Source organism: Cyprinodon tularosa, unplaced genomic scaffold (assembly GCF_016077235.1).
Source record: "Cyprinodon tularosa strain WSP-4 unplaced genomic scaffold, ASM1607723v1 ctg395, whole genome shotgun sequence".
Taxonomy (NCBI): Eukaryota; Metazoa; Chordata; class Actinopteri; order Cyprinodontiformes; family Cyprinodontidae; genus Cyprinodon; species Cyprinodon tularosa.
This window is the reverse complement of record NW_024039113.1, coordinates 194,473-215,015: the sequence shown is the minus strand read 5'-3', so window position 1 is coordinate 215,015 and position 20,543 is coordinate 194,473. Positions and strand designations below refer to the sequence as shown.

The window sequence follows — 20,543 nt, the reverse complement described above, 5'->3', positions numbered from 1 at the left end:
CAACAGTCAACAAAATCATGTACTTAAATAAAGAAAAAAACAACACCTTTTGAAATCTGTGCAAATCGTTTTCAGTTAATCCTCCACATGTACACTAAATAATGCCTAAAGCCTGGCTGCTTGCATCTGTTCAGAAAGTCAATATTAGATAAAAGAGTGCATACTTTAGCGCTAAGTGCAAACAAATTGCTTTTTTTTTTTTTTTAAGTTGTGCATTTAAAATCTGAGCTTTTGGCAGTTTATATGTTTCTTTAAGCAGCAATAACCTTTTACTTTAACCATTGTAGTAAAATATCTGATAGAAAATCTTTTCTATATGCTTTGAAATTTAAGATTAAACCCACAGTTTTAATGGCCGGCGATATAGATTTGATACATTAAAAAACGTTTTAGGATTTCCTTGGTAGCACGTTCTGTAAAAAAATGTCAGCTTATGTTTGCTTTGCTTCCCGATCAGAGGGAGAGGATAGCTGCGGCAGATGTGCTACGCCAGCCGGGCGATGGCGGCCCCAAGCAGCTACAGGGAGAAGATTCATCCTCCGCCATCAGGCACTTGATTCGCTTAATTAAAAACACCTGAAGACCAAACAGAGCTGCTGTCATGTTTCAGCTCTCAGCCACACTATGACGGCCATGTGCCATGTAACCACGGAGCTCAGGCGTCAGATATGCAGCTCTGGATCTTGTCCGTCCACACCTGAGCGCTGGGCGCATCGGAAGCACAGAAGTTGTAGACTCTCTTGATAGTTTTCAGCTAAAAGAAAAAAATCCAAATAGATTTAAAATTATGTTTGTGTAAATAATCCTTTAATTACATAACTGAAACAAGTTATAAGGAGTTGGGGTTTAAAGCTTTGATTCTTTAAGAATTCGATAAATGCAACCAGATGATGTAAGTAAACCGTATTCTGTGAAGTAAAGCTCTGTGGACTAAAAGCTGTGTTCTGTCATGCATCTTTATTTCTAATTGCATGCCTTAGTTATAAAACTATGCTGCAATAAGGGTGAAAAGGTCCTTTTAGTCTGAATGAGTCACGCCTCTTCAGCTGAAGCCCTGCTGGGTAGAAAGTCCGACTCGTTTAATTTCATTTTTTGAAAAGCTTAAGGCTAAGATGCATAAGTACATTAGTTAGTGTTCATGGGACTCTACTCTGATGTCTGCCTGCTGTTAATCATGTAAATTATTGTGGTCAGATGAGTATTCTCTCCGCGAAAAGGTATACTTAGAAGAGCTTGATGCTTTTTAAAGCTTAAAACACCCGCCAACTATCAGGCACGGCATTGGTTCCATTGCGATGTGGGCTTTTTCTGTCAAAACGGTGCGTAAGAGTGTAAAATCGTAATGTGAAGAAAAGCAGCCTCGCTTTCCAGAACAGCGTGTGAACCCATGTACTCACGTCAAAGAAAGCCTTTTCACTAATGTGTTTGGGGGCTCCTATGGTGGGCGCCGCCGTCATCACAGACTCCACGTCGGCCAGGTCGATGTGGCCCCTGCAGTTCGTGTCCTCGCCAGTGTCGTAGTATCGGAGCTGCGAACACATGGGAGTAAAGCAGCTGCCTGCTGCACAGATGTAACCTCTTAAGGAACAGGAAAGAGGAGCGGCGCCCTCACCTGGTGTTTGGTGACGTCCAGAACAAACCAGCGAGGCTTCCAGGCTTTCAGTAGAGCCCCGCGTTTGTAAAGAATCCCCTCATAAGACCTGGAGAAGAATTAGATGTGTACAGAATAAAAGAAAAATAAACAAATTAAATTCGATTTTTTAAAAACTTTTTTGTGGTTTATCCATCCAATAATAATTTTAAACTATGAACAACTTTTTGCTACATCTCTGTAAAGTCATCTGTCAGAACGGCTTTTGGAATTTGAAAAATGAGGAGCAGATGCAGGAACCATCAGAAAAAAAACACAAAAACCTGATGTGAAGTAGATTTTAATGACTGTGTTTCAGTCCAGAAGAAAATATCCCAATACTTGAGCCAAGAGACTGTACTTGAACCTCTCTGTGATTGTAAAATCACACACCCAGACCCTAACTGAGAGTACAGACCATCCTTGCAAAGATGACACGGAGCATACTGCAGCGCTGAATCATCTTCCAAATCTGGAGTGGCCCCTCGGCCAGTGACTCACACGTCTTCCTTCCTGTTAGTCTTGGAGCTCAGGAAGTCCGTGACCCACCTGTTCTCCTCGCTCTTGGGGGTGAACTGGTTGTAAAGCGTTGCGGCGCGGCGGTTGACCCCGTTGGCTGTGGTTGTGCTGTGGTCGTCCACCAGGCCGCTGTCTGGCAGGTGCAGCATGGAGCGGCGCTGGAAGGCCTGCAGGCCGGATGTGGGAATGATGCCAGAGAGGGACAGCGACTGCTTACGGAGCTGCAGACAAATAAAGACGTACATACAGTTTTTTTTTTTTTTTTTTCAAATCATTCTAATATAAAAGTAATCTTTTACTAATAGACACACATTTCCTTCCCGTTTGAGATCTTCCTGTATGCTGAGACGGACGTTCTCCAGGGTCGCCTGCCATTTCTCAGGGCCCTGGTTTAGCTCTCCCTCCAGCCTCTCGATGTCCTGCAGCACCAAAAGAACCAGAAATTATTACCGACGACAGAAAAAAAAGAACCTGAAAGCAAAAAAAAAAATAGAGCCTTTGTCCCCAGGCGCTTACAGAGAGAAGTTTGGTGATGGCGTCCGGCTGGGCACTGCTCACGCTGCTGTAACACGGCCATACGATCCTCCTCTTGCTGTTGGCGTCCACTTCCTCCGTGCTCTCTGACCTCACCGCCATCATCCTCCAGTCGTAACATGGACCCGTTGACAGAGTTTCCTCTGTGAAATAGTCCCATTTAATCAGGCTGGGGATGCTGAGGAAAGGCTTCAGGACCACCTGCATCAAGACAGGACATCACTTTGTAACATTAGCTACTGCAGCTGGAATAATGCAGAATAATTACATTTAATCACATGTTTTAACAGAATGATCTGTATAAAAGCAATGACAAATAGTACAAGTGATAATTTACACCACATTCGTCTGCAAACTAAAATAGAGCTGATCTTTTTATGATAAAATAACAGTTTAACTTATGTTTCATCGCCACTCTAAGCTTAATATAACCATTAATCCAGAAGCCATTTTGGGCGTTGGAACCTGTGATGATGAGACGTCGATGCAAGAGATAAATACTAAGAGATCAACAGCAGATCAAAGCAAATATCTAATTCCAAATATCTGATGAAAATGCTTATTACATGCAAGGATTGGCTTCAGTATTTCACAGAAAACTTGAAGCACAGTAGCGTGTCATTTACTTTAAGACCAGTAAAAATCAGGCTTTGATCTCAAATTATCAAAGGTTTGTCGAAAGCAGAGGCCAAAGAGCAATCTGACAAGAAGGTCTGTGTAAACAGTTATTAGACAAATCAACATGTTTAGCTGAGGCCCTGTGGCTGATGGCAAAATGATGACAGCAGGCTTCTAATGCAGCAGACAGGGTTTACCTCCGAAATAATAATAGAGTCCTAATCTGATTGTGTTCCAGTCAGAAAGGATTGGCATAACTACTTAACGTAGACCCGTGTGTAGACTAAGTGTTTCCAGCGTCAGAACCAAACAGACTGAGCCCCAGTCCTGACATTCACTATGTAGGCAAGCATTGCTGTTATTTTAAAAAAAGAAACAGAAAATAACTCTTAGTGACGGCTAATTCATTTGTCATGAGCATCATTGCCCACAGATATCGCCTTCTCTCAGATACGCCGTCACTGATGGTTTACAGCTGATCACGGACGCGTTAGCTACTTAAAGACCAGCTTTATTTATAAGAGATGCTCTGAGCAACATATTTAAACCCAGCTTAGTTTAGGATCACTCGAAAAAACGGAATTAAAAACTGTATTTTCTGTACTATAGAGCGTACCTCAATATAAGCCGTGCCCACTAAGTTTTTTTTGAAAAAACTGGAAACATACATACATAAGCCCTACCAGGCTATAAGCCGCTGATATCTACTGACCGGTCTCCCCACAAACCTCTAGGGGGAGCTCTACATATCGCCCCTGGAGTAGGGAGGAAGAAGAATGCTAACTCCTGTTTGCTTGTTGGCTCGCAGCAGTAAGAGCTTCTACTGAAAGATGGGGCTTCTTCAGCTCTGCATGAGTTAAGCTCAATCTCTCATTGGTTCAGCAGCTTTAATGCAACAAATAAATGTAAAAATGTGTGAATTTGGGACATTTATTCTGCCTGCTGCTAGCATGTTCTTGTGCTAAACGGAAGTTACCCTCTTAATATTTCATTTCTAACTATGACTTCCCCCTGTGGTTGTTAGGAACAATCCATTGAAAAGCTGCGCCTTCTTATAAGCTGCATGGTTCAAAGCGTGGGAAAAAAGTAGCAGCTTATAGTCCGGAAAAACAGATTTTAATAAATTGTTACCAATGCTGCACCTGAAGAAACAATTCATTAAAATTTGGTAACATCCAAGTTTTAGCCTTTAAGGTATAAGTCACCATTCAGGGTAAAATGAGATGCATAGCAGAGGTCTGCATTCTCTGAGTTCTTCTGTAGTTTATAATGTGATAATGTTCCACTTTTTCCATTTTTTAATTGCACGAGTAATAAGAATGCAATTATTTGCTGAAAGCAAAACTTATTTTCACTCTGTGGATGATTCTACATTTCTGCACATTCCTCCTTTACACAGCAGGGAGACTCACGTCCGTCTCTGAGGGGCTGTACAGGTAGTTGAAGAAGATGGGGCTCCTCCGGTGCATCCTGTTGATGCAGTCCCAGATACAGATGCCTCTCCGGGCCTGCTTGTCTCCTCTGTCCTCAAAAAGCAACCCTGTTTGAAACAAAACATGTTAAACCCGCGACCTGAAGCAAAATAACAAAGAAGTTTTGTTAATGTTGGAGAAACTGATTCTTCTAATTAGAAATAAAGTCTCCTTCAATGATACCATGTATGCAGAAGTTTAAAAAAAGCCACAACAGTTCAGTTCTATTTAAATAGTTTTTTTCCAGCAACTTTGGGAAAAAGCCATGAGAAAATCTAACAGATAAAAGGTTAACAATAAAACCACAAATATATTCATCCGACTCAACTAATAAAAAACAATTTATGATCCCTCAATTTTTTAGGTTGATTTTTTTCACATTAAAAACACAAACTTCAGTATCTTTGATTCTTATTCCAACACTAACAACATATTATGAGGTGGAGGGAGATTTTGAGTGGGCACTCATTCAGACTGGCACAGGAATAATTCCCACAGCATGATACTGTCACTCCCATGCTTCTACTGCGAAACCTGCGTAACATTCGCCCCCAAAATACTTCAAATCCATCAAAAATTGAGCCTAGCATTTCTGCTGCACAAATTTCAGATAGTGCCTTTAGTTTAATTTTAAAATGTACCAAAACTGCTATCATTCTGTGCAAAAATAAGAGATAAAAGGTCTGTTACTTTTTAATGTTTGATAGTTCAAAGTGTGCCATAGTTCTATCCCTAACACATGATCTAAAATCAATGTGATAGCTTAGGTAACAACACGATGTTTTCTACATGCTCACCCCTAAATCATGTAACAGTGCTGTATCTAGAAGTTGACCAAAGATTTATTATGCTTTTAGGAGCAAACTTTGGATATTTCAGGCATATCGAGTCCCATTTTCCCTCAAGGTAAGGGCTGAGTAAGATACAGAGATACAACTAAAAGATAAGCAGCGTTTCGTAAGGACACAGAATTAGGAAACGTTAGAGTGACCCACAGCATTAAAATATCACCTAAAAAAGCTTCAGGGACGTAAAGTCAACCATACTTTTATTTATTCATTAAAATGGGAACATTTCTAAATTCTAGAGTAGCCAAACATTTATCCTTAAATGGTCTTTGACATTTTTCTTCAAATCCACAAATGATGCAAAGAATTTCTTAATCTCAATAGAAAACAGAAGAACATCATAGCTGGATAATTCAGTCTCAAGTCCAGACCATCTGGATCTAGTTCTCTATCTGAACCTGGCATTGTCTCAATTAGTTGAATTGACATTGATTACAGCTCTGAGTGACGCTGGATCTCCTGTCAGTCACGGTCTAAACGCAGGAGTCGTATATTCTGTCACAGCCTTGCAGCAGATATCTGATCGACTGTTAATTCGCTGAGAAACTCTGCATATCATAAACAACTAGTGGCTTTGCTTCCAAGCAATTCCACTAAAGCTAAATTTCCTCAGTTTGTTCGTGCTTAAAAAAATCCAAACACATGTTAGTAAAGAGAAGATATTGACTGTCCAAGCATGGGATATTTTATAGCTTAGCTTTAACTCCTATGCTGACCTGTCCATGTTGCCGTTTCTTCGCTATTTAGGTGACTTTCAAAGTCAGCATGTTGCACTTGATTTCACCTGGATTATAACCAATAATCTTGTCATTGATTCATTGCATATTAATCTAATCCCATATATTGCAGTTTAAGGTTTTAATAACAGAAAAGGGTGTGAATACTTTTGCAAGGCGATGATAGTTACGTGAGACCTGTTTTTGACAATATTATTTCTGTTGCCATATTTTAGCATAAAGATTTGAATTTCCAATTAGAAAACAGTCATGTATGTTTTAAACTTTACTGACCATGCTCCAAACGTTCATAGTCTGAGTCCAGCAGGAAGTTCTTGAAGCGGTTGGAGTTGTGGTGATAGGCCAGGAACTTTATATAATACTGATTAAACTCAAACTCAAGAGGATGTTGGTCGAGAATCTGCAAGGACAGAAAAAAAAGAAAGAGGAAGAAAAAAATAAGATTAAGATGTTAAGAGTCCAGGAGGGACTAAAATATGTTTGTATGGAGGACAGCTGAGAGGCATCTCGGTGCATCAGCCTCACATCTCTCTGGCGTACAAATTAGAAACAGGAAAGAGCATCTCCTGTCCCCTCAGAGGTCAGACACAATTCAGACTGAGCTAGCAGGGCTGCGGATCTATTGTTCCCATCCAGCGGTATGAAGTGGCCAACAAGAGTGTTGAATATCTGAGGCCACCTGGGTCTACTGGCAAAAACAACAGCTGTTTAGGAGATGAGGCATTTCTATTTTCAGCTCTTGTCCGAATCCCCTCTCTCTTCCGTTTATAACCCTCCAGACCCCAGAAACCCCGCCAACCCGCCTTATTTGCCAAGCATGCACTTTGAAAAGACAAATGCAGAAACTATGCGTTGATGTAAGTGTAAGGGAGTGGATCTTTAAGTCCCCATGAGACTCCCCCCTCACAGCATTCTTCAATTTGAGCTTTTCAGAGAGGATGGACGGTTCTGGTCCTCAGCTCTGTGAGATTCATTCTTAACTCTGTTCCCTCGAATCTCAAAAGCCTGAAGCAGACTAAAATCCTCCATTCCTCCACTTTTTTCCTTCCCCGAAACATCCAGAGTACAAAAGTGAATAAAAAGTGCACAATAAAACCCAGTCAGCTCATCTCTGATCCCTGAGGTTAGGAAGCATCTGGGAAGCAGCCTGCCTCTGCACACTTTTAGATGCAATAAACTGTAGAAAACATTTAATTAACAACCGCTGAAATGCTCAACCTTTTAACTCGTCTCTTTATTCCTGAGGAATCCCAAGCAATTCATGAATGAAGCTAAAGAGGAGGAGATTCAGCAGCTTGATGATGGACGTGCGTAAAAGCTCACCTGGTGCACGCAATCGAGGAACTGCAGGAAAATAGGAGTGAAGCCACTGCCCTGGCTGCTTGGACTCAGATTGCTCCTCTGGCTGAATTTATGGCCAAATGAAAGCCACTCTTTCTCCAGGAGCACCTGAAAACCTTCCAGGGTGCGATAGAAGGGATCGCTCAGCAACTGGACCAACGAAACAACCTGAGAAGAGAAACGACTGATTAACAGCTAAAAGATCAGCTGCAACCGTGGTAAAGATATTACTGTTCCTTCTGTCTCTTCTCTGTTATATGGTTTCTGGTTTTTATAAATGCAAAGATAGATGCATCCTCACAGGGGAGAGACCAGTGGGAAACTCAGAAATTAATTGACCAACTTGGAGTGACACAACCCAACATGATGGAGGTTATTGCAGAATAAAGAAAACTTATAGTTTATCCATTCACAATCAATTAGATATAAAAAAAATAAAGTCAGATTGAGCATAAAGATGTAGAGCCAATTAATAAACCTAATTAAATAAACCAGACATGTCTGCAGCTGTCGGTTTCAAAGCGTTGTCAAACGGATGGTTTCCAAGAACCAATACCCGTTATACATCAATCTGGTTTAAAGGGAAATAAAATAAAATCCAATTAACATGTTTTTGATGCTCATACTATCAAAAACTTGTAAGTAAAGGCTTTCTTATAAGTAAGATCTATAAAAAGCTTAAAATGTGAATAGGAAAAGATTTAGTATTTGTGTAAATAAATAAAACCCTGTTTAACAGAATCTGCTGAGGCAAAGTTTTACTTCTGCTGCTTATGCTAGAAAACAAAAGTCATTTTAATGCTGTTTTTCAAGAGAAAACTAAACAACTCAACCTGGTATCAGCTGTATTAAAACAGGACATCAAAAATCACCAACCAAGTGGTGATTGGTGCATTTTCAGCTTCGACAGACTAATACTGAGAAACAAAAAAACAAAAACCTGCACATGTGCAAGTAATAAACTGTCCACAATACAATCAGCGAACTGAATGTTGATCCTGAGAGAGCATTTTAAGAGCAAATAGGAGCATTCCTTTACGCTGATGATGCACTAAATGATTAAATATAAAATGACTGGAATGTTTACAACCCCTGCAGAGTGCATTAAGCCACGTCTCTGTTCCAGATGGGACGTGCCCTATGTGAGGAATCCTCAAAGCAGCAGCCTGATGCCGGACAAGCCTCATAAACACCGAAGAACACCAGCACCGGTCGCCATGGAAAACATGAGCTTAGATAACAAACAAACAATCAAAAAAAGGCTAAGATTCTGAGTGCGGATTGGGACTTAAACAGACGTGTTGTTTACATACCTACAGAAACAGAACCATGAGCCTTGAAACCAAGATTAGAGACAAGTGATTCAGTGGAGCGAGGTTGCAAACCTCAACACTTTTTTATCATATCTGGATATCAGGGAAGGAGCCGATAGAAGATGAGCAGGAATAGCAGAGATGGCAGATTTATGAGTCACACATGGCTGACTCTGAGGTGCAGTGTGAAGGTTTCTGCTTTCAATCTCTATAAACGACACCGACACGATGAGGTATAACACGACAGGATTCATCAGCACGGCTACACAAGCTAACGATGTTTGGGAAGTAAATAAAATCAGCACGGACTGCTGACACTTTACCCAAAGAAACCTATAAAACAGATCCGCAGCACAAATCAGAGGCTGGGATCTAGCTGAAGTATGAACAACACATCTTTATCAGCAGATCTGCAAGAAGCCTCTGTATGTGCTGATTTGTGTTTTCTTAAGGAGGCGTTAACGCTGTTTTCTCACTTGTGTGGTGATGTCCCAGCCGTCCTCCAGACTGAGCAGAACAGATGAGCCGCTGTCCAGAAGCTCTACCAGAGATAAGGCCAGCTGCAGGATCTTGTGAAGCTGTAAGGAGTTTACAGATGTGCATGTGAGCAAATATTCAAATAGATACATAAAATGGATCCACCCTGCTGGACCTATTGCCATGTTTGGGTCGGGGTAAAAGGGCTCATTCAGCATTGCTATTTTCCCACAGATTGTATTCCTTAACTGTGAATGCCCAGTGTAAGGCTGCAGGGGGCCAATCAGATGCTCTCAGTCCTTCTGTAAGAATGTGTTTCCTTTGGGAAAATGGCTTCAGGGAGGATTTATTCACATTATTTACCCATGATGTGAACCTGCTATACAGGATGACCCTTTCAGTGCCACATAACATATAGCCCGACTGCCAGAGAATATCCTGCTGGAGAGGAGGAAGAAAAGGAAGTGTAGGCTGTTGGTCACCTGCAGCATCCACTCAGAGTCCTCCAGGGCTTTGAGGAAGGAGTCCTCCGAGTCGGTCAAGGGGGCACTGGGGGCGCAGGCCGTCAGCAGCTTTTTGAACGCAGCCTTAACCTGACGAGCATCTACAAACTCCACAGGCACCAGCTCACAGCTCAGTGAGGAGTCCAGTCTGAGCCCCTGGGTTCAAACAGCAAAGGAACATAAGCACACTGCTAAAAAGATGTCTTAAATTAATTTACCCCCAATTTGAGTAGGTAAATTAGATGATTTGCCAATGGAATGAGACTTTTTTACTCTTAAAAAAAGATAGAAAATATGCACTTGAAATAAGACGATGCAATTGTTTTTTCTTATTTTAAACATAATTGTCCTGTTCCATTGGCAAAATGTTTCACTTACCTTCTTAAATCAAGAAAAAATGCACTATTTAAGAAAATATGACTTATTTAGATTTCAATTATTTGCAGTGCAACACAATCAAAGACAAGAAGTTGATCAAAGAAAATGCTTTGAGGTTTTATTATTACACCTTTAGTTCCTTTGTTCAAAAAGACCCTTCATGAAAATTCTATCAATTTTTGAAAGTAATGAATCAATTTATGATTATTATTATTGCCAATCTAATGGTATACACCTCATTTACCAGTTTTCTTCATTACAGTGCAGCATAAAGAACCTGGGGGATTGTAATAGTAAAAAATAAAACATCTAAAAACTGTTGAAGCTGATTATTGTTTTTGAGTTTTTATTAATTGTCAACTAATTTAGTGATTGATTAATCATTAACTGAAGTATAGAGAATCATGCCTTTAGCTGACAGAGTGACCATCTTAAAGCAGTAATTATACCAAAATTCTAAAAGAAATATAGAAATATTTTGCTTTTAGCTTCACCTGGAAGGAAACCTTAAGGAAAATTTTCTGATTAATCGATTCATAGAAAAAATAAATCAACAGATTAATCAATTAGCAAAATAATTGTGTGCTGTCCTCGCCCTGAGTTTTCCAATTTTTCAGCAAGCTAGACAGCCAGACAACGACGCTCCAATAACCAAACTTCTTTTCTCTTTTTACTTGTTTATTGAAGAGTGGCCTCTGACCACTGCCATCACTTTAGCCATCGTAAGAACAAATCTTGTCTGAAACACAACGTCAAAGATATCAATCAGCTCATTTCCCAAATTGTTTGGTGCTGCATTCCACCATCTTGGATCTACACCTTCTTTTAACGTCACCAAATAATATAGTGCATTATCCAGCAGGGGGTGCCCTAGTGCACTTTTCAACCAAAGAGGCAGCACACTCCCCGCCTGGTACAATACAATTGTGCCACTACAGCAATCTTTTCCATAAACATTTTGAACCGTTTATAGCTATAACACTTTAACTTTCATCTGATAATAGCAAAACCATATCAGTAACGGGTCTCAAAAACACTTTTTCATTTCCGTCTGTTGCAGTTTTTACTTCTGCTTTCCGAACCTTATTGTCCTTGCTCTCAAATGTTCTCAGAACTTTTCCCATGGACCAGTTGTTTCTGTGAGCGAGAGCATCTTTCAGTAACACAATGTCACCAACTTTAATGTTCGGTTTATCGTCAGTCCATTTCCTGCGTTTCTGCAAAGTTGATAAGTACTCACTTTTCCATTGTTTCCAAAAAGAGTCTGCAAGACACTGTACTTGCTTCCATTGCTTTGAGTATAAGTCTGGAGATGCAAAGCTTCCCGCTGGTGCAGATAGCGCATTCGTCTTATGGGTGAGAAGCATTGCTGGAGTGAGGAGGTTTGGTTTATCCGGATCTGTTGAAATTGGTACAAGTGGTCTTGCATTTATTATTGCCATCACTTCGGCCATGAATGTACTTAACACTTCATGTGTGAGTTGGATGTGTTTGGCTTTCAAAAGAATTCCGCCCAGGATGCGCCTTGCCACTCCGATGAGTCGCTCCCACGATCCACCCATATGTGAGGAGTGAGGAGAGTTGAACAGCCATGTGCATCCTTTCTCCAGCAGGTAAGAGTTCAGCTCTGTGTCTTTATGGTCAATTTGCAGTTCATTGCATGCTCCAATGAAGTTTGTCCCTCTGTCAGAGCGTAGCGTTTGGGCAGGTCCACGGATGCAGAAGAATCTTCTTAGGGCATTAATAAAGCTTGATGTTGACATTGATTCAATCAGCTCAATGTGCACAGCTCTTGTGGACATGCAGGTAAAAAGTACAGCCCAGCGTTTGCTTTCAGCACTCCCACCTCTGGTGCGACGTGTAGAGACTGTCCAGGGCCCAAAAACATCCAGCCCCACACTAGTGAATGGTGGCATGGTTGACAGTCTGTCAATGGGTAAATCTGCCATCTTTTGAATTTGCATTTTTCCTCTAAGTTTTCTGCAGAGGACACATTTGTGAATGATGGAAGCAATAAGCCTTTTACTTCCAATAATCCAAAATCCAGCTCCTCTGAGGGCTCCTTCTGTTATGTGACGTCCCTGATGTGCCACTTTCTCATGATAATATCTGACAAGAAGGATAGAAATATGATGAGACTTTGGAATAACAATAGGATGTTTCTCCTCTTTTGTTAGGTTAGCAGGTGCCAAGCGACCTCCTATTCTGAAAAGTCCTTCCTCATCAATGACAGGATTCAACTTTTGGAGACAACTCTGCTTTGGAAGTGGCTGATTTGTTTTTATGCACCTGAACTCCTCTTTGAATTTTTCACTTTGTACAGTGTGAATAATAAACTTGGCTGCTTTAGAGACTTCTCCTGCAGTGTTACTGTCGCTGAAACACTTCCAGCCTTTACTTTTTGTGTCTGATTTCTTGAATGATGCTGCCACACGCTTTAGTGATGCAATAGTGCGACACAATCTCATCCAATGAGAAAATCTTTCAAAGCGAGATGGTTCCAGCTGCGTTACTGAGGTTTTGGTAACAAAGGTTTTGACATCATGCCTGATCTCTGCATCCGTTTCAGGGTCAATGAGAGTAAAACTATCACAGCGTGATGTCTCAATATCATGTAATGTCAAAAAGGAAGGGCCACTAAACCAGTTTGTGGAAGCTAATGTGGAAGCTGAAATCGGTCTTGTGGCTGTGTCTGCTGGATTGTCCAAAGTGGATATGTAAAACCACTGTGCTGGATGAGTGGTCTTCCTGATTCGAGCCACTCGGTTGGCCACATAGGTATAGAATCTCTTTGAGCTGTTATGTATGTAACCAAGGACGATTTTACTATCTGTGAAAAATCTGACGGCGTCCACTTCAATGTCCATCTCATCTCTAATGAGTTCATACATTTCTACAGCTAAAACTGCTGCGCATAATTCCAACCTAGGAACTGTATGAGCGGGTCGAGGGGCAACTTTGGACTTGCCAATGATGAAACCTATGTGCCACTGACCTTCATTGTCGAGAGCTCTCAGGTATGCGACTGCTCCTATGGCCATGATGGAGGCATCTGAAAATATACATAGTTCTCTCCTTGCAGCTATGGACTGGGAGAATGAAAAGTAGCACCTTGGTATTTGTAGCTCCTCCAGATCCTTCAAAGAATTTCTCCATTTATCCCATTCCTCTTCTCCTTCTGCAGGAAGTGATTCATCCCAGTCTTTTTGTTCTGTGGATAGGTCACGGAGAAGAGCTTTTCCCTGCATTGTGATGGGTGAAACAAAACCTAACGGGTCATATAAACTGTTAACAGTGGCCAAGACACCTCTTTTGGTGAATGGCTTTTTCTCAGTTGTGGCATGAAAGGTGAAACAATCCCTTTTGAGATTCCACAGCACCCCTAAGCTCCTTTGCAGGGGCATGTCATCCAAATCCAAGTCTTTTAGATCTTTGGCTCTTTCTGCAGCAGGAAATGCTTCTACTACTTTCTGATCATTAGAGGCTATTTTATGTAGCTTCAAATTAGCCTGAGCCAGCATGCTTTGTGCATTTGTAAGTATTTCAATGGCTTCTTCTTTTGTTGCTTTGGATGAAAGACCATCATCAACATAAAAATGTCTCATTATGAAATGCTTTGTTTCCTGGCCAAACTCTTCTTCTCCTTCAACTGCGGTGCGTCTCATACAGTAAATAGCCACAGCTGGTGATGGACTATTACCGAACACATGAACCTTCATTCGGTAATCACAAATGCTTTTGTTGGTATCATTATCCACATACCAAAGAAATCTTAAATAATCCCTATGGTCCTCTCTCACTTCAAAACAGTAAAACATTTGTTGCACATCAGCTGAAAATGCTACTGGTTCTTTTCTAAAGCGCATTAGAACGCCTATTAGAGTGTTATTTAGGTCGGGTCCCCTTAATAAAACTTTGTTAAGGGACAGTCCTTCAAACTCTGCACTTGAGTCAAAAACCACTCTCAGCTGGTTAGGTTTTTGTGGGTGGTACACGCCAAAAGATGGTAAGTACCAGTGTTCTTTGTCTGAGTCCAAAGGTAAAGCGACCTCTGCGTGATCATTGTCCAGCATGTTTTGGATGAACTCTGTATATTGTCTCTTCATTTCAGGCTTCCGGTCCAGTGTTTTTCTGAGGGAATGGAGACGTTTAAGTGCTTGCTCTCTGTTACTTGGAAGCTGTGGTCTAGGAGAACGGAATGGCAAAGGTGCCACCCAGCTATTTCCTTCATTCTGGTACACCTCCTTTACCATAATGTCAATAAACTCTTTATCCTCTACTGACAGTGCTGGTTTATCATCATCTTTTGTTCTGTCAAACACTGTTTCTCCCAGTTGATTTGTAGCTGTTTTTTTAACATCCTTTTGGAAGGCAGATGTATTGCTGGGTTGGTAATTGCAACCACTTGACTCCTTGACTTGAAACAGATTAGGACATGGGGAGAGGTAAGAGGAACGGCCATTCTGAAGAACATGTGTTTTGAGCACATTCACATTATAGGATATATGTGTCTTCCCAATGCAGGCTTCCCCAACTATAACCCAGCCTAAATCTAAACGCTGTGCATAGGGCATACTATGTGGCCCATTTATTCTTTCTCTGACCTTATGCACCTGAATAATGTCTCTTCCCAAGAGCAAAAGAATAGGTACCTGTTCTTCTACAGGAGGCACTTTTTCAGCTATTTTCTGTAAGTGTGGGAACTTCATAGCAACTTGTGGAGACGGAATCTCTCTTCTGTCGTCAGGAATCAGGTCACACTCAATGAGGTTTGGAAGTGGAAGCTTTACTCTACCATCTATTGACTCAATTGTGAAGTTTAATGCCGTTCTGCCAACATTATTTGACAGTCCTGAGCATGTCCTCAGCTTGTAAGTGTCTGAGGGTGTCTTTATATTAAAGAGCTCAAAAAACTGAGACTTAGCTAGAGACTTGTTACTTTGTTCATCAAGCACTGCGTACATCTTTCTTGCCAGTTCTCTTTTTCCTTCTGGGTAGACTAACACAGGACTTATTTTTGAACAAGAATGTGGGATATCTACATCACCACAGACTTCTGTGCACTTAGAAACAACTGAGACATTTGTACTATCTGTCGTCTCCCCGCCGTCATCTTTATCACTTTCATATTTCTCAGCTGGAGCAGGGGGTGGACCTGGATGTAGCACTGTTAAATGTCTGTTGCTGCCACAGTCCATACATTTTATTTGCACCTTGCAGTCCCTTGCTAGATGCTGGGTAGAGCCACAGCATTTAAAACAGATTCTGTTCTCTTTTAAGAATGACTTGCGCTCATCTATAGGTTTTGCTCTGAAACTTTTACATTTTTTAAGCGGATGAGGCTTTTTATGTATAGGACAAACCTTGTCAGGACTTTCTACAAGCTTACTATAACTAGTTTGAAATGAACTAGCATCTATAGGGATGTCTGTTTTGTGTACAGTAATCACTTGCCTGTTATTGCCTTTGAAGCTTTTCTCCTTTTTTAAGCTTGTGTCTGCAGGTGTGATATCAAAGCTTGGGTCATTTCTTATTTTTGCTTGTTGTCTTACAAACCTTGAAAAAACACTGAAAGGGGGAAAGGCAACTTTATGTTCCTCCTTGTACTTTGCACCTATTGCGATCCATTTTTCTTGTAATCCATAGGGCAACTTCTCCACAATGGGATTTACTCCACGAGCTGTGTCCTAATATGAGAGCCCTAGTAAATATCCTCCATCTTTTGCACATTCAATTTCCTGCAGAATGTCACCCAGGTCTCTTAGCTTTATGTTGTCTCTGTTGTTAAGTTTGGGAAAATGTTCAATTTTTTTTAACAGTGCATTTTCCACTATTTCAGGAGAACCATATGATTCCTCCAGTCTTTGCCACACAAGGTCCAGTCCTACAGTTGGATTGAAAACGTTAGCTGAGCGGATTCTTTTTGCTTGTTGTCCAGACTCAGCTCCCAGCCATTTAACCATTAAATCTAGTTGTTCTTGGGCTGTAACTTTCAAATCTTTAATAGCATTTTGAAATGACATTTTCCATGACCAGTAATTCTCTGGTTGGTCATCAAACTGCAAAAGTCCTGAACTTAACATTTCTCTTCGTGTAAGGTATTTAGTAATCTCCTGTACACCTTGTGCCTCTGTTGATGTTTGAGGAGTGTGGAAAGGATACAGTTTGGGGGGGGATAGTCTCTCTCTGTGTTGTTCTATATGTGCCTCTTTAGGCTTGGCTGTTTTTGCTCGGTGTGAGCTGGTATTGTCCATTTCTTCCTTCATGGCTTGTTCACACTGTTCACGTGCAGCCTTATGACAGGCGAGTGGATTTACTGACAAGGTGAAGCCTTCAAAACTAATGCCTGAATGTTTTTGTACATACTCTGCCGTACGCTGCTTTGGGCTAGCAGGTGGTTCCACTAATGGACAGTACTGTTCTTGTTTTGAGAGAACCTCCTCCTCTTCATAAACTGCAACTTCTGCTTCTGCAGCTGCAACAGCCTTCTGAGAATCCAACATAAGCAAATTAGCCTCAAGCTCAGTTTTCTGCTTCATTATGGCTGCTTCTTTTTCTGAAAACACCAACCGAGCACGTGCAGCCTCTGCTTTTGCTCTTGCTTTTAATGCTGCAGAACTTGTGGATGAACGTTTGGACTTATATGAGCGTGAAGACTTAGAACTTGTGTCTGTATTGCTTGCATTATCCTTGTTCTCCATGTCATCTGCTTTACCTGTCTGTAGGCTCATGCTTGATGTGCTGAAGATATCCTTATGGTTGTGGCCCGCTGCGCTTTGTTCTTACTGTGCTGTCCTCGCCCTGAGTTTTCCAATTTTTCAGCAAGCTAGACAGCCAGACAACGACGCTCCAATAACCAAACTTCTTTTCTCTTTTTACTTGTTTATTGAAGAGTGGCCTCTGACCACTGCCATCACTTTAGCCAATCGTAAGAACAAATCTTGTCTGAAACACAACGTCAAAGATATCAATCAGCTCATTTCCCAAATTGTTTGGTGCTGCATTCCACCATCTTGGATCTACACCTTCTTTTAACGTCACCAAATAATATAGTGCATTATCCAGCAGGGGGTGCCCTAGTGCACTTTTCAACCAAAGAGGCAGCACAAATTGTTAGTTGCAGTCCTAGTTTTTATATAAACCATTTTGTCCAAAGGTGATTGAATGTTTGTCCTTTGATGCAAAGAAATACTCCCCAGATTGGAACTCTTCTATGATTTCTCGGCCTTTATGAACTTTAGATGAATCGTCCACACAGGTGACACTTTCTTATTTGCAGGAGATGAAATTTTAACAAGATAAATTTCCTCTTTCTTTAATCAGCACAGCAGTTAATAGACCCAACAAGAAAACTTTGCAATTGCCAGGGATGGCACAGCCTGTTATTCACTCAATATTTGGAAAGACAACTTTGGACATGACCAAAATATGAGTGTTTGACACTTCAGTGCTAGAACTGCCTCTAACACAGCTTCCAAGGAAGCTCAAATGATTTGAACTGAACTGCATGCTATGTTACTTCATGTTCTGCCATAAATGCCACCTCATTGTCGGACAGTGACAGACACCGACTTGTTAGGTTGCACGCGGAGTGAGGATTTCTTTAGATCACTACAACTATGTGACCACCACAAGCTTCACAGCTAAGATATAAAATAATCAGAACAAAGTGTGACTCAACAACAAAGCTTCCTGCAACATAAAACAATCCATGTTGATTCATACAGGCTGATTATTCTCTTTCTCACCCGCAGATTTGACTTTTCTCCAAAGATGTAAAAAGCAGCCTGATGCTTCCGCAGTTGAGCCTGCAGACTGATGCTTCCTGCAGGGGGCGCCAGATTCTTCCCTGCCTGTCTGGTGCCCAAGTCGCCCTGTGATAGATGCTGAGATGACCTGCTGCTTGAGCGGAGACTGGCCCACATGCCTGCAAACAGAGATCATCCCCCACCAAAGAAAAAATAAGTTACATAGATTCACATGGCTGCAGGAGGTAGCTTGTCTGAGTGGCACCGGTTTACACATGCTGTCAAATAAACTAGAACTGAATAATGTGAGACATGCAGACTACATTGGCATGCACAGCATTTTGAATGACATTAACCCCTTCGTGTCGTGTGCGTGCCAGCAAAGCAGTTACCTCTGTGGATCTGAGATATTAGAAGCAGAAGTTGCTGGGATTCTTAGCAAGTCAACCAGACAACTAATTTCTACATAAGCCAGCAAGCCATAACGTTCAAACATCATAAATAACAAGGAATGGGACTTTTCTCTAAAATCGCCATCAGGCTTTTTAAAATTATGTATTTTTTTTAACTTTTGACAGTAAATAATGAAAGTCTTTAAAAAGCGGAAATTATCATTTAAACTTAAATCCCTTAATGTGTTGAATTTAAAGTCCGGTTTAGTTTAAAACCGATCCAGCTTTGTAAGCAGACTCTCTGTAAAACTGTTGATAGAGATGATTAGCTAACTGTTTAAATTTAAAGCTTGACCTGATGAAAGGGTCAAGATGCTGAAATGACTCAGTGATAAAAAAAAATAGAAACAAACAAACAAAAATCCCTTGCGTCATAAAGAAATATTTGCAAGTCTTTTATTCCCTAGCATGCAGAGTTGTTGTTTAGCTAACATGTCGTCTCCTAACTGCAGCAGTTTCATTTTGTTTGACTCTTGTTTCATGACGAATGGCTTCCTCTCCTCGTCGCTTTGGTCCCGGCTCATAGCTGACCACAGCCGTGCTGAGCCAAGTCATGAACAAAAGAAGAGACCGCATCAAAGCAGCCACTCTGGCTTTAGAAAAACCACAGCTCCCAGAGGAGCAGCCGCAAAGTCAGCCACCATTAGTAGGTCGTTCTATATGAGAGCTTGGCAGCATGGTGAGCTGTGTTATTTGACCTGGTTAGTGAGCGTTTGTGTAGATTAGAGGATGCAGAGAGGCTGAGGCTTGACAGATGTGCCAGAAAGGAGGGGAAGCAACAGTTTCACTATACCTTGGTTGTGGGCTCTTTCCTTACTGGCAGGTTTTTGGTTTGAGGGAGCAAATAGTTTGTCTCTGTACTCAAGCACTGGGTATTTGATGGGTATAGAAGAGAGGATGAGGCAAAATTAACGTCACCAACCAAACTTATAACCTCACAAACATGCAAAAAAAACAAAACATAGTGGGTTGGACCATATGAATAATAATTTTTTTAATGATGGGGAGGATGATTGCCATACAGTAGCATGCATGAATGAAGTGGAGTTTACCCAGCAACAAAAAAAAAAAACGATTTAGGTTTATTTAGTGCAGAGCAGATGTGAGACCATTGCTCTGCAGAGCGGTGATGGTTGTTACATGAATTGCGCCCTTTTTTTTTATGCAGCTGAGCAGAAATATCAAAAAATATCATCATCTGATAACTGATGGGGATAAATGTTTTCAGCAATTTTCAGAAAACTGAAAATCTCCTAATTTCGCCTCTGCACACACTGCATAAAATAAATGGATCTAAATGTTTTCTTCATGCTTAAGAAACTAATTTGATTCCTTAGAAAGTCAGTGGTTATGAGGAGGTTAGCCTAAAATCTAAATAGTCCAAAATTCAAACCACTGTGAAAGGTTGTGCAACAAAACCAAAAACATTTGATCCAAATCATCCTCTTAAGGTAAAATGCTACAATGGAGATGTATGTAAACTTGAGCTTATAACAATAAAACTTTTCTAAAGAAGATTCTACAGAAATACATTTAGTAACAGCGAATTAAAGCCATCAGAATAAAAGTTATGGACCTTTTTATATATTCTATGGTTAAAGTGGAAAATGACAAACTAATGCTTCTGTAACCTCTCTATAACAATTGGCCCATTTTAGAACATCAATTACGATAAATGAGATACCAACTTTAGTCATCAGCAGTGCTTTGGATTTATTACACGTCACACCACAGATTCATATCCATTATTTATCTGCATTTTCTACTTATCTACATTTTCTACATTTTTTTAATGTCATTACGCCCCTCCAGGCTTCGCCTCTCTGGGCAGAAAGCCATATCCCCCCATGTAAAAAATGACTGAAAAACTGCTGATTCAAGCCAGACTTTCATTTTTTAGTAACAAATAATTTATAGTTTAAATAGTTTCATGAAGATAAGGCGATGCACCCTTACTATTTTGAGAAGACAAA

At 40.7% G+C, this 20,543-nt stretch overlaps 1 protein-coding gene across 4 annotated transcripts in view; it reads right to left on the bottom strand.

Annotated features, from left to right (window-relative positions):
• Nucleotides 1–560: 560 nt before the first annotated feature.
• sbf2 (SET binding factor 2) overlaps nt 561–20,543 on the bottom strand; it is a 124,245-nt gene continuing 104,262 nt past the window's right edge. For 2 of the 4 annotated variants that reach the window (XM_038297726.1, XM_038297727.1), the window contains exons 30-41: nt 18,119–18,297; nt 9,972–10,148; nt 9,489–9,590; nt 7,682–7,867; nt 6,632–6,758; nt 4,714–4,841; nt 2,666–2,884; nt 2,461–2,568; nt 2,180–2,370; nt 1,613–1,700; nt 1,398–1,529; nt 656–754 (exon numbers count right to left, since the gene is read on the bottom strand). In XM_038297726.1, coding sequence (XP_038153654.1) covers nt 656–754; nt 1,398–1,529; nt 1,613–1,700; nt 2,180–2,370; nt 2,461–2,568; nt 2,666–2,884; nt 4,714–4,841; nt 6,632–6,758; nt 7,682–7,867; nt 9,489–9,590; nt 9,972–10,148; nt 18,119–18,297 — 1,736 coding nt within the window. Of the gene's footprint in view, nt 755–1,397; nt 1,530–1,612; nt 1,701–2,179; nt 2,371–2,460; nt 2,569–2,665; nt 2,885–4,713; nt 4,842–6,631; nt 6,759–7,681; nt 7,868–9,488; nt 9,591–9,971; nt 10,149–18,118; nt 18,298–19,363; nt 19,439–20,543 lie in introns of all 4 variants that reach the window. The other 2 variants (XM_038297724.1, XM_038297725.1) reach the window with 2 other exon arrangements.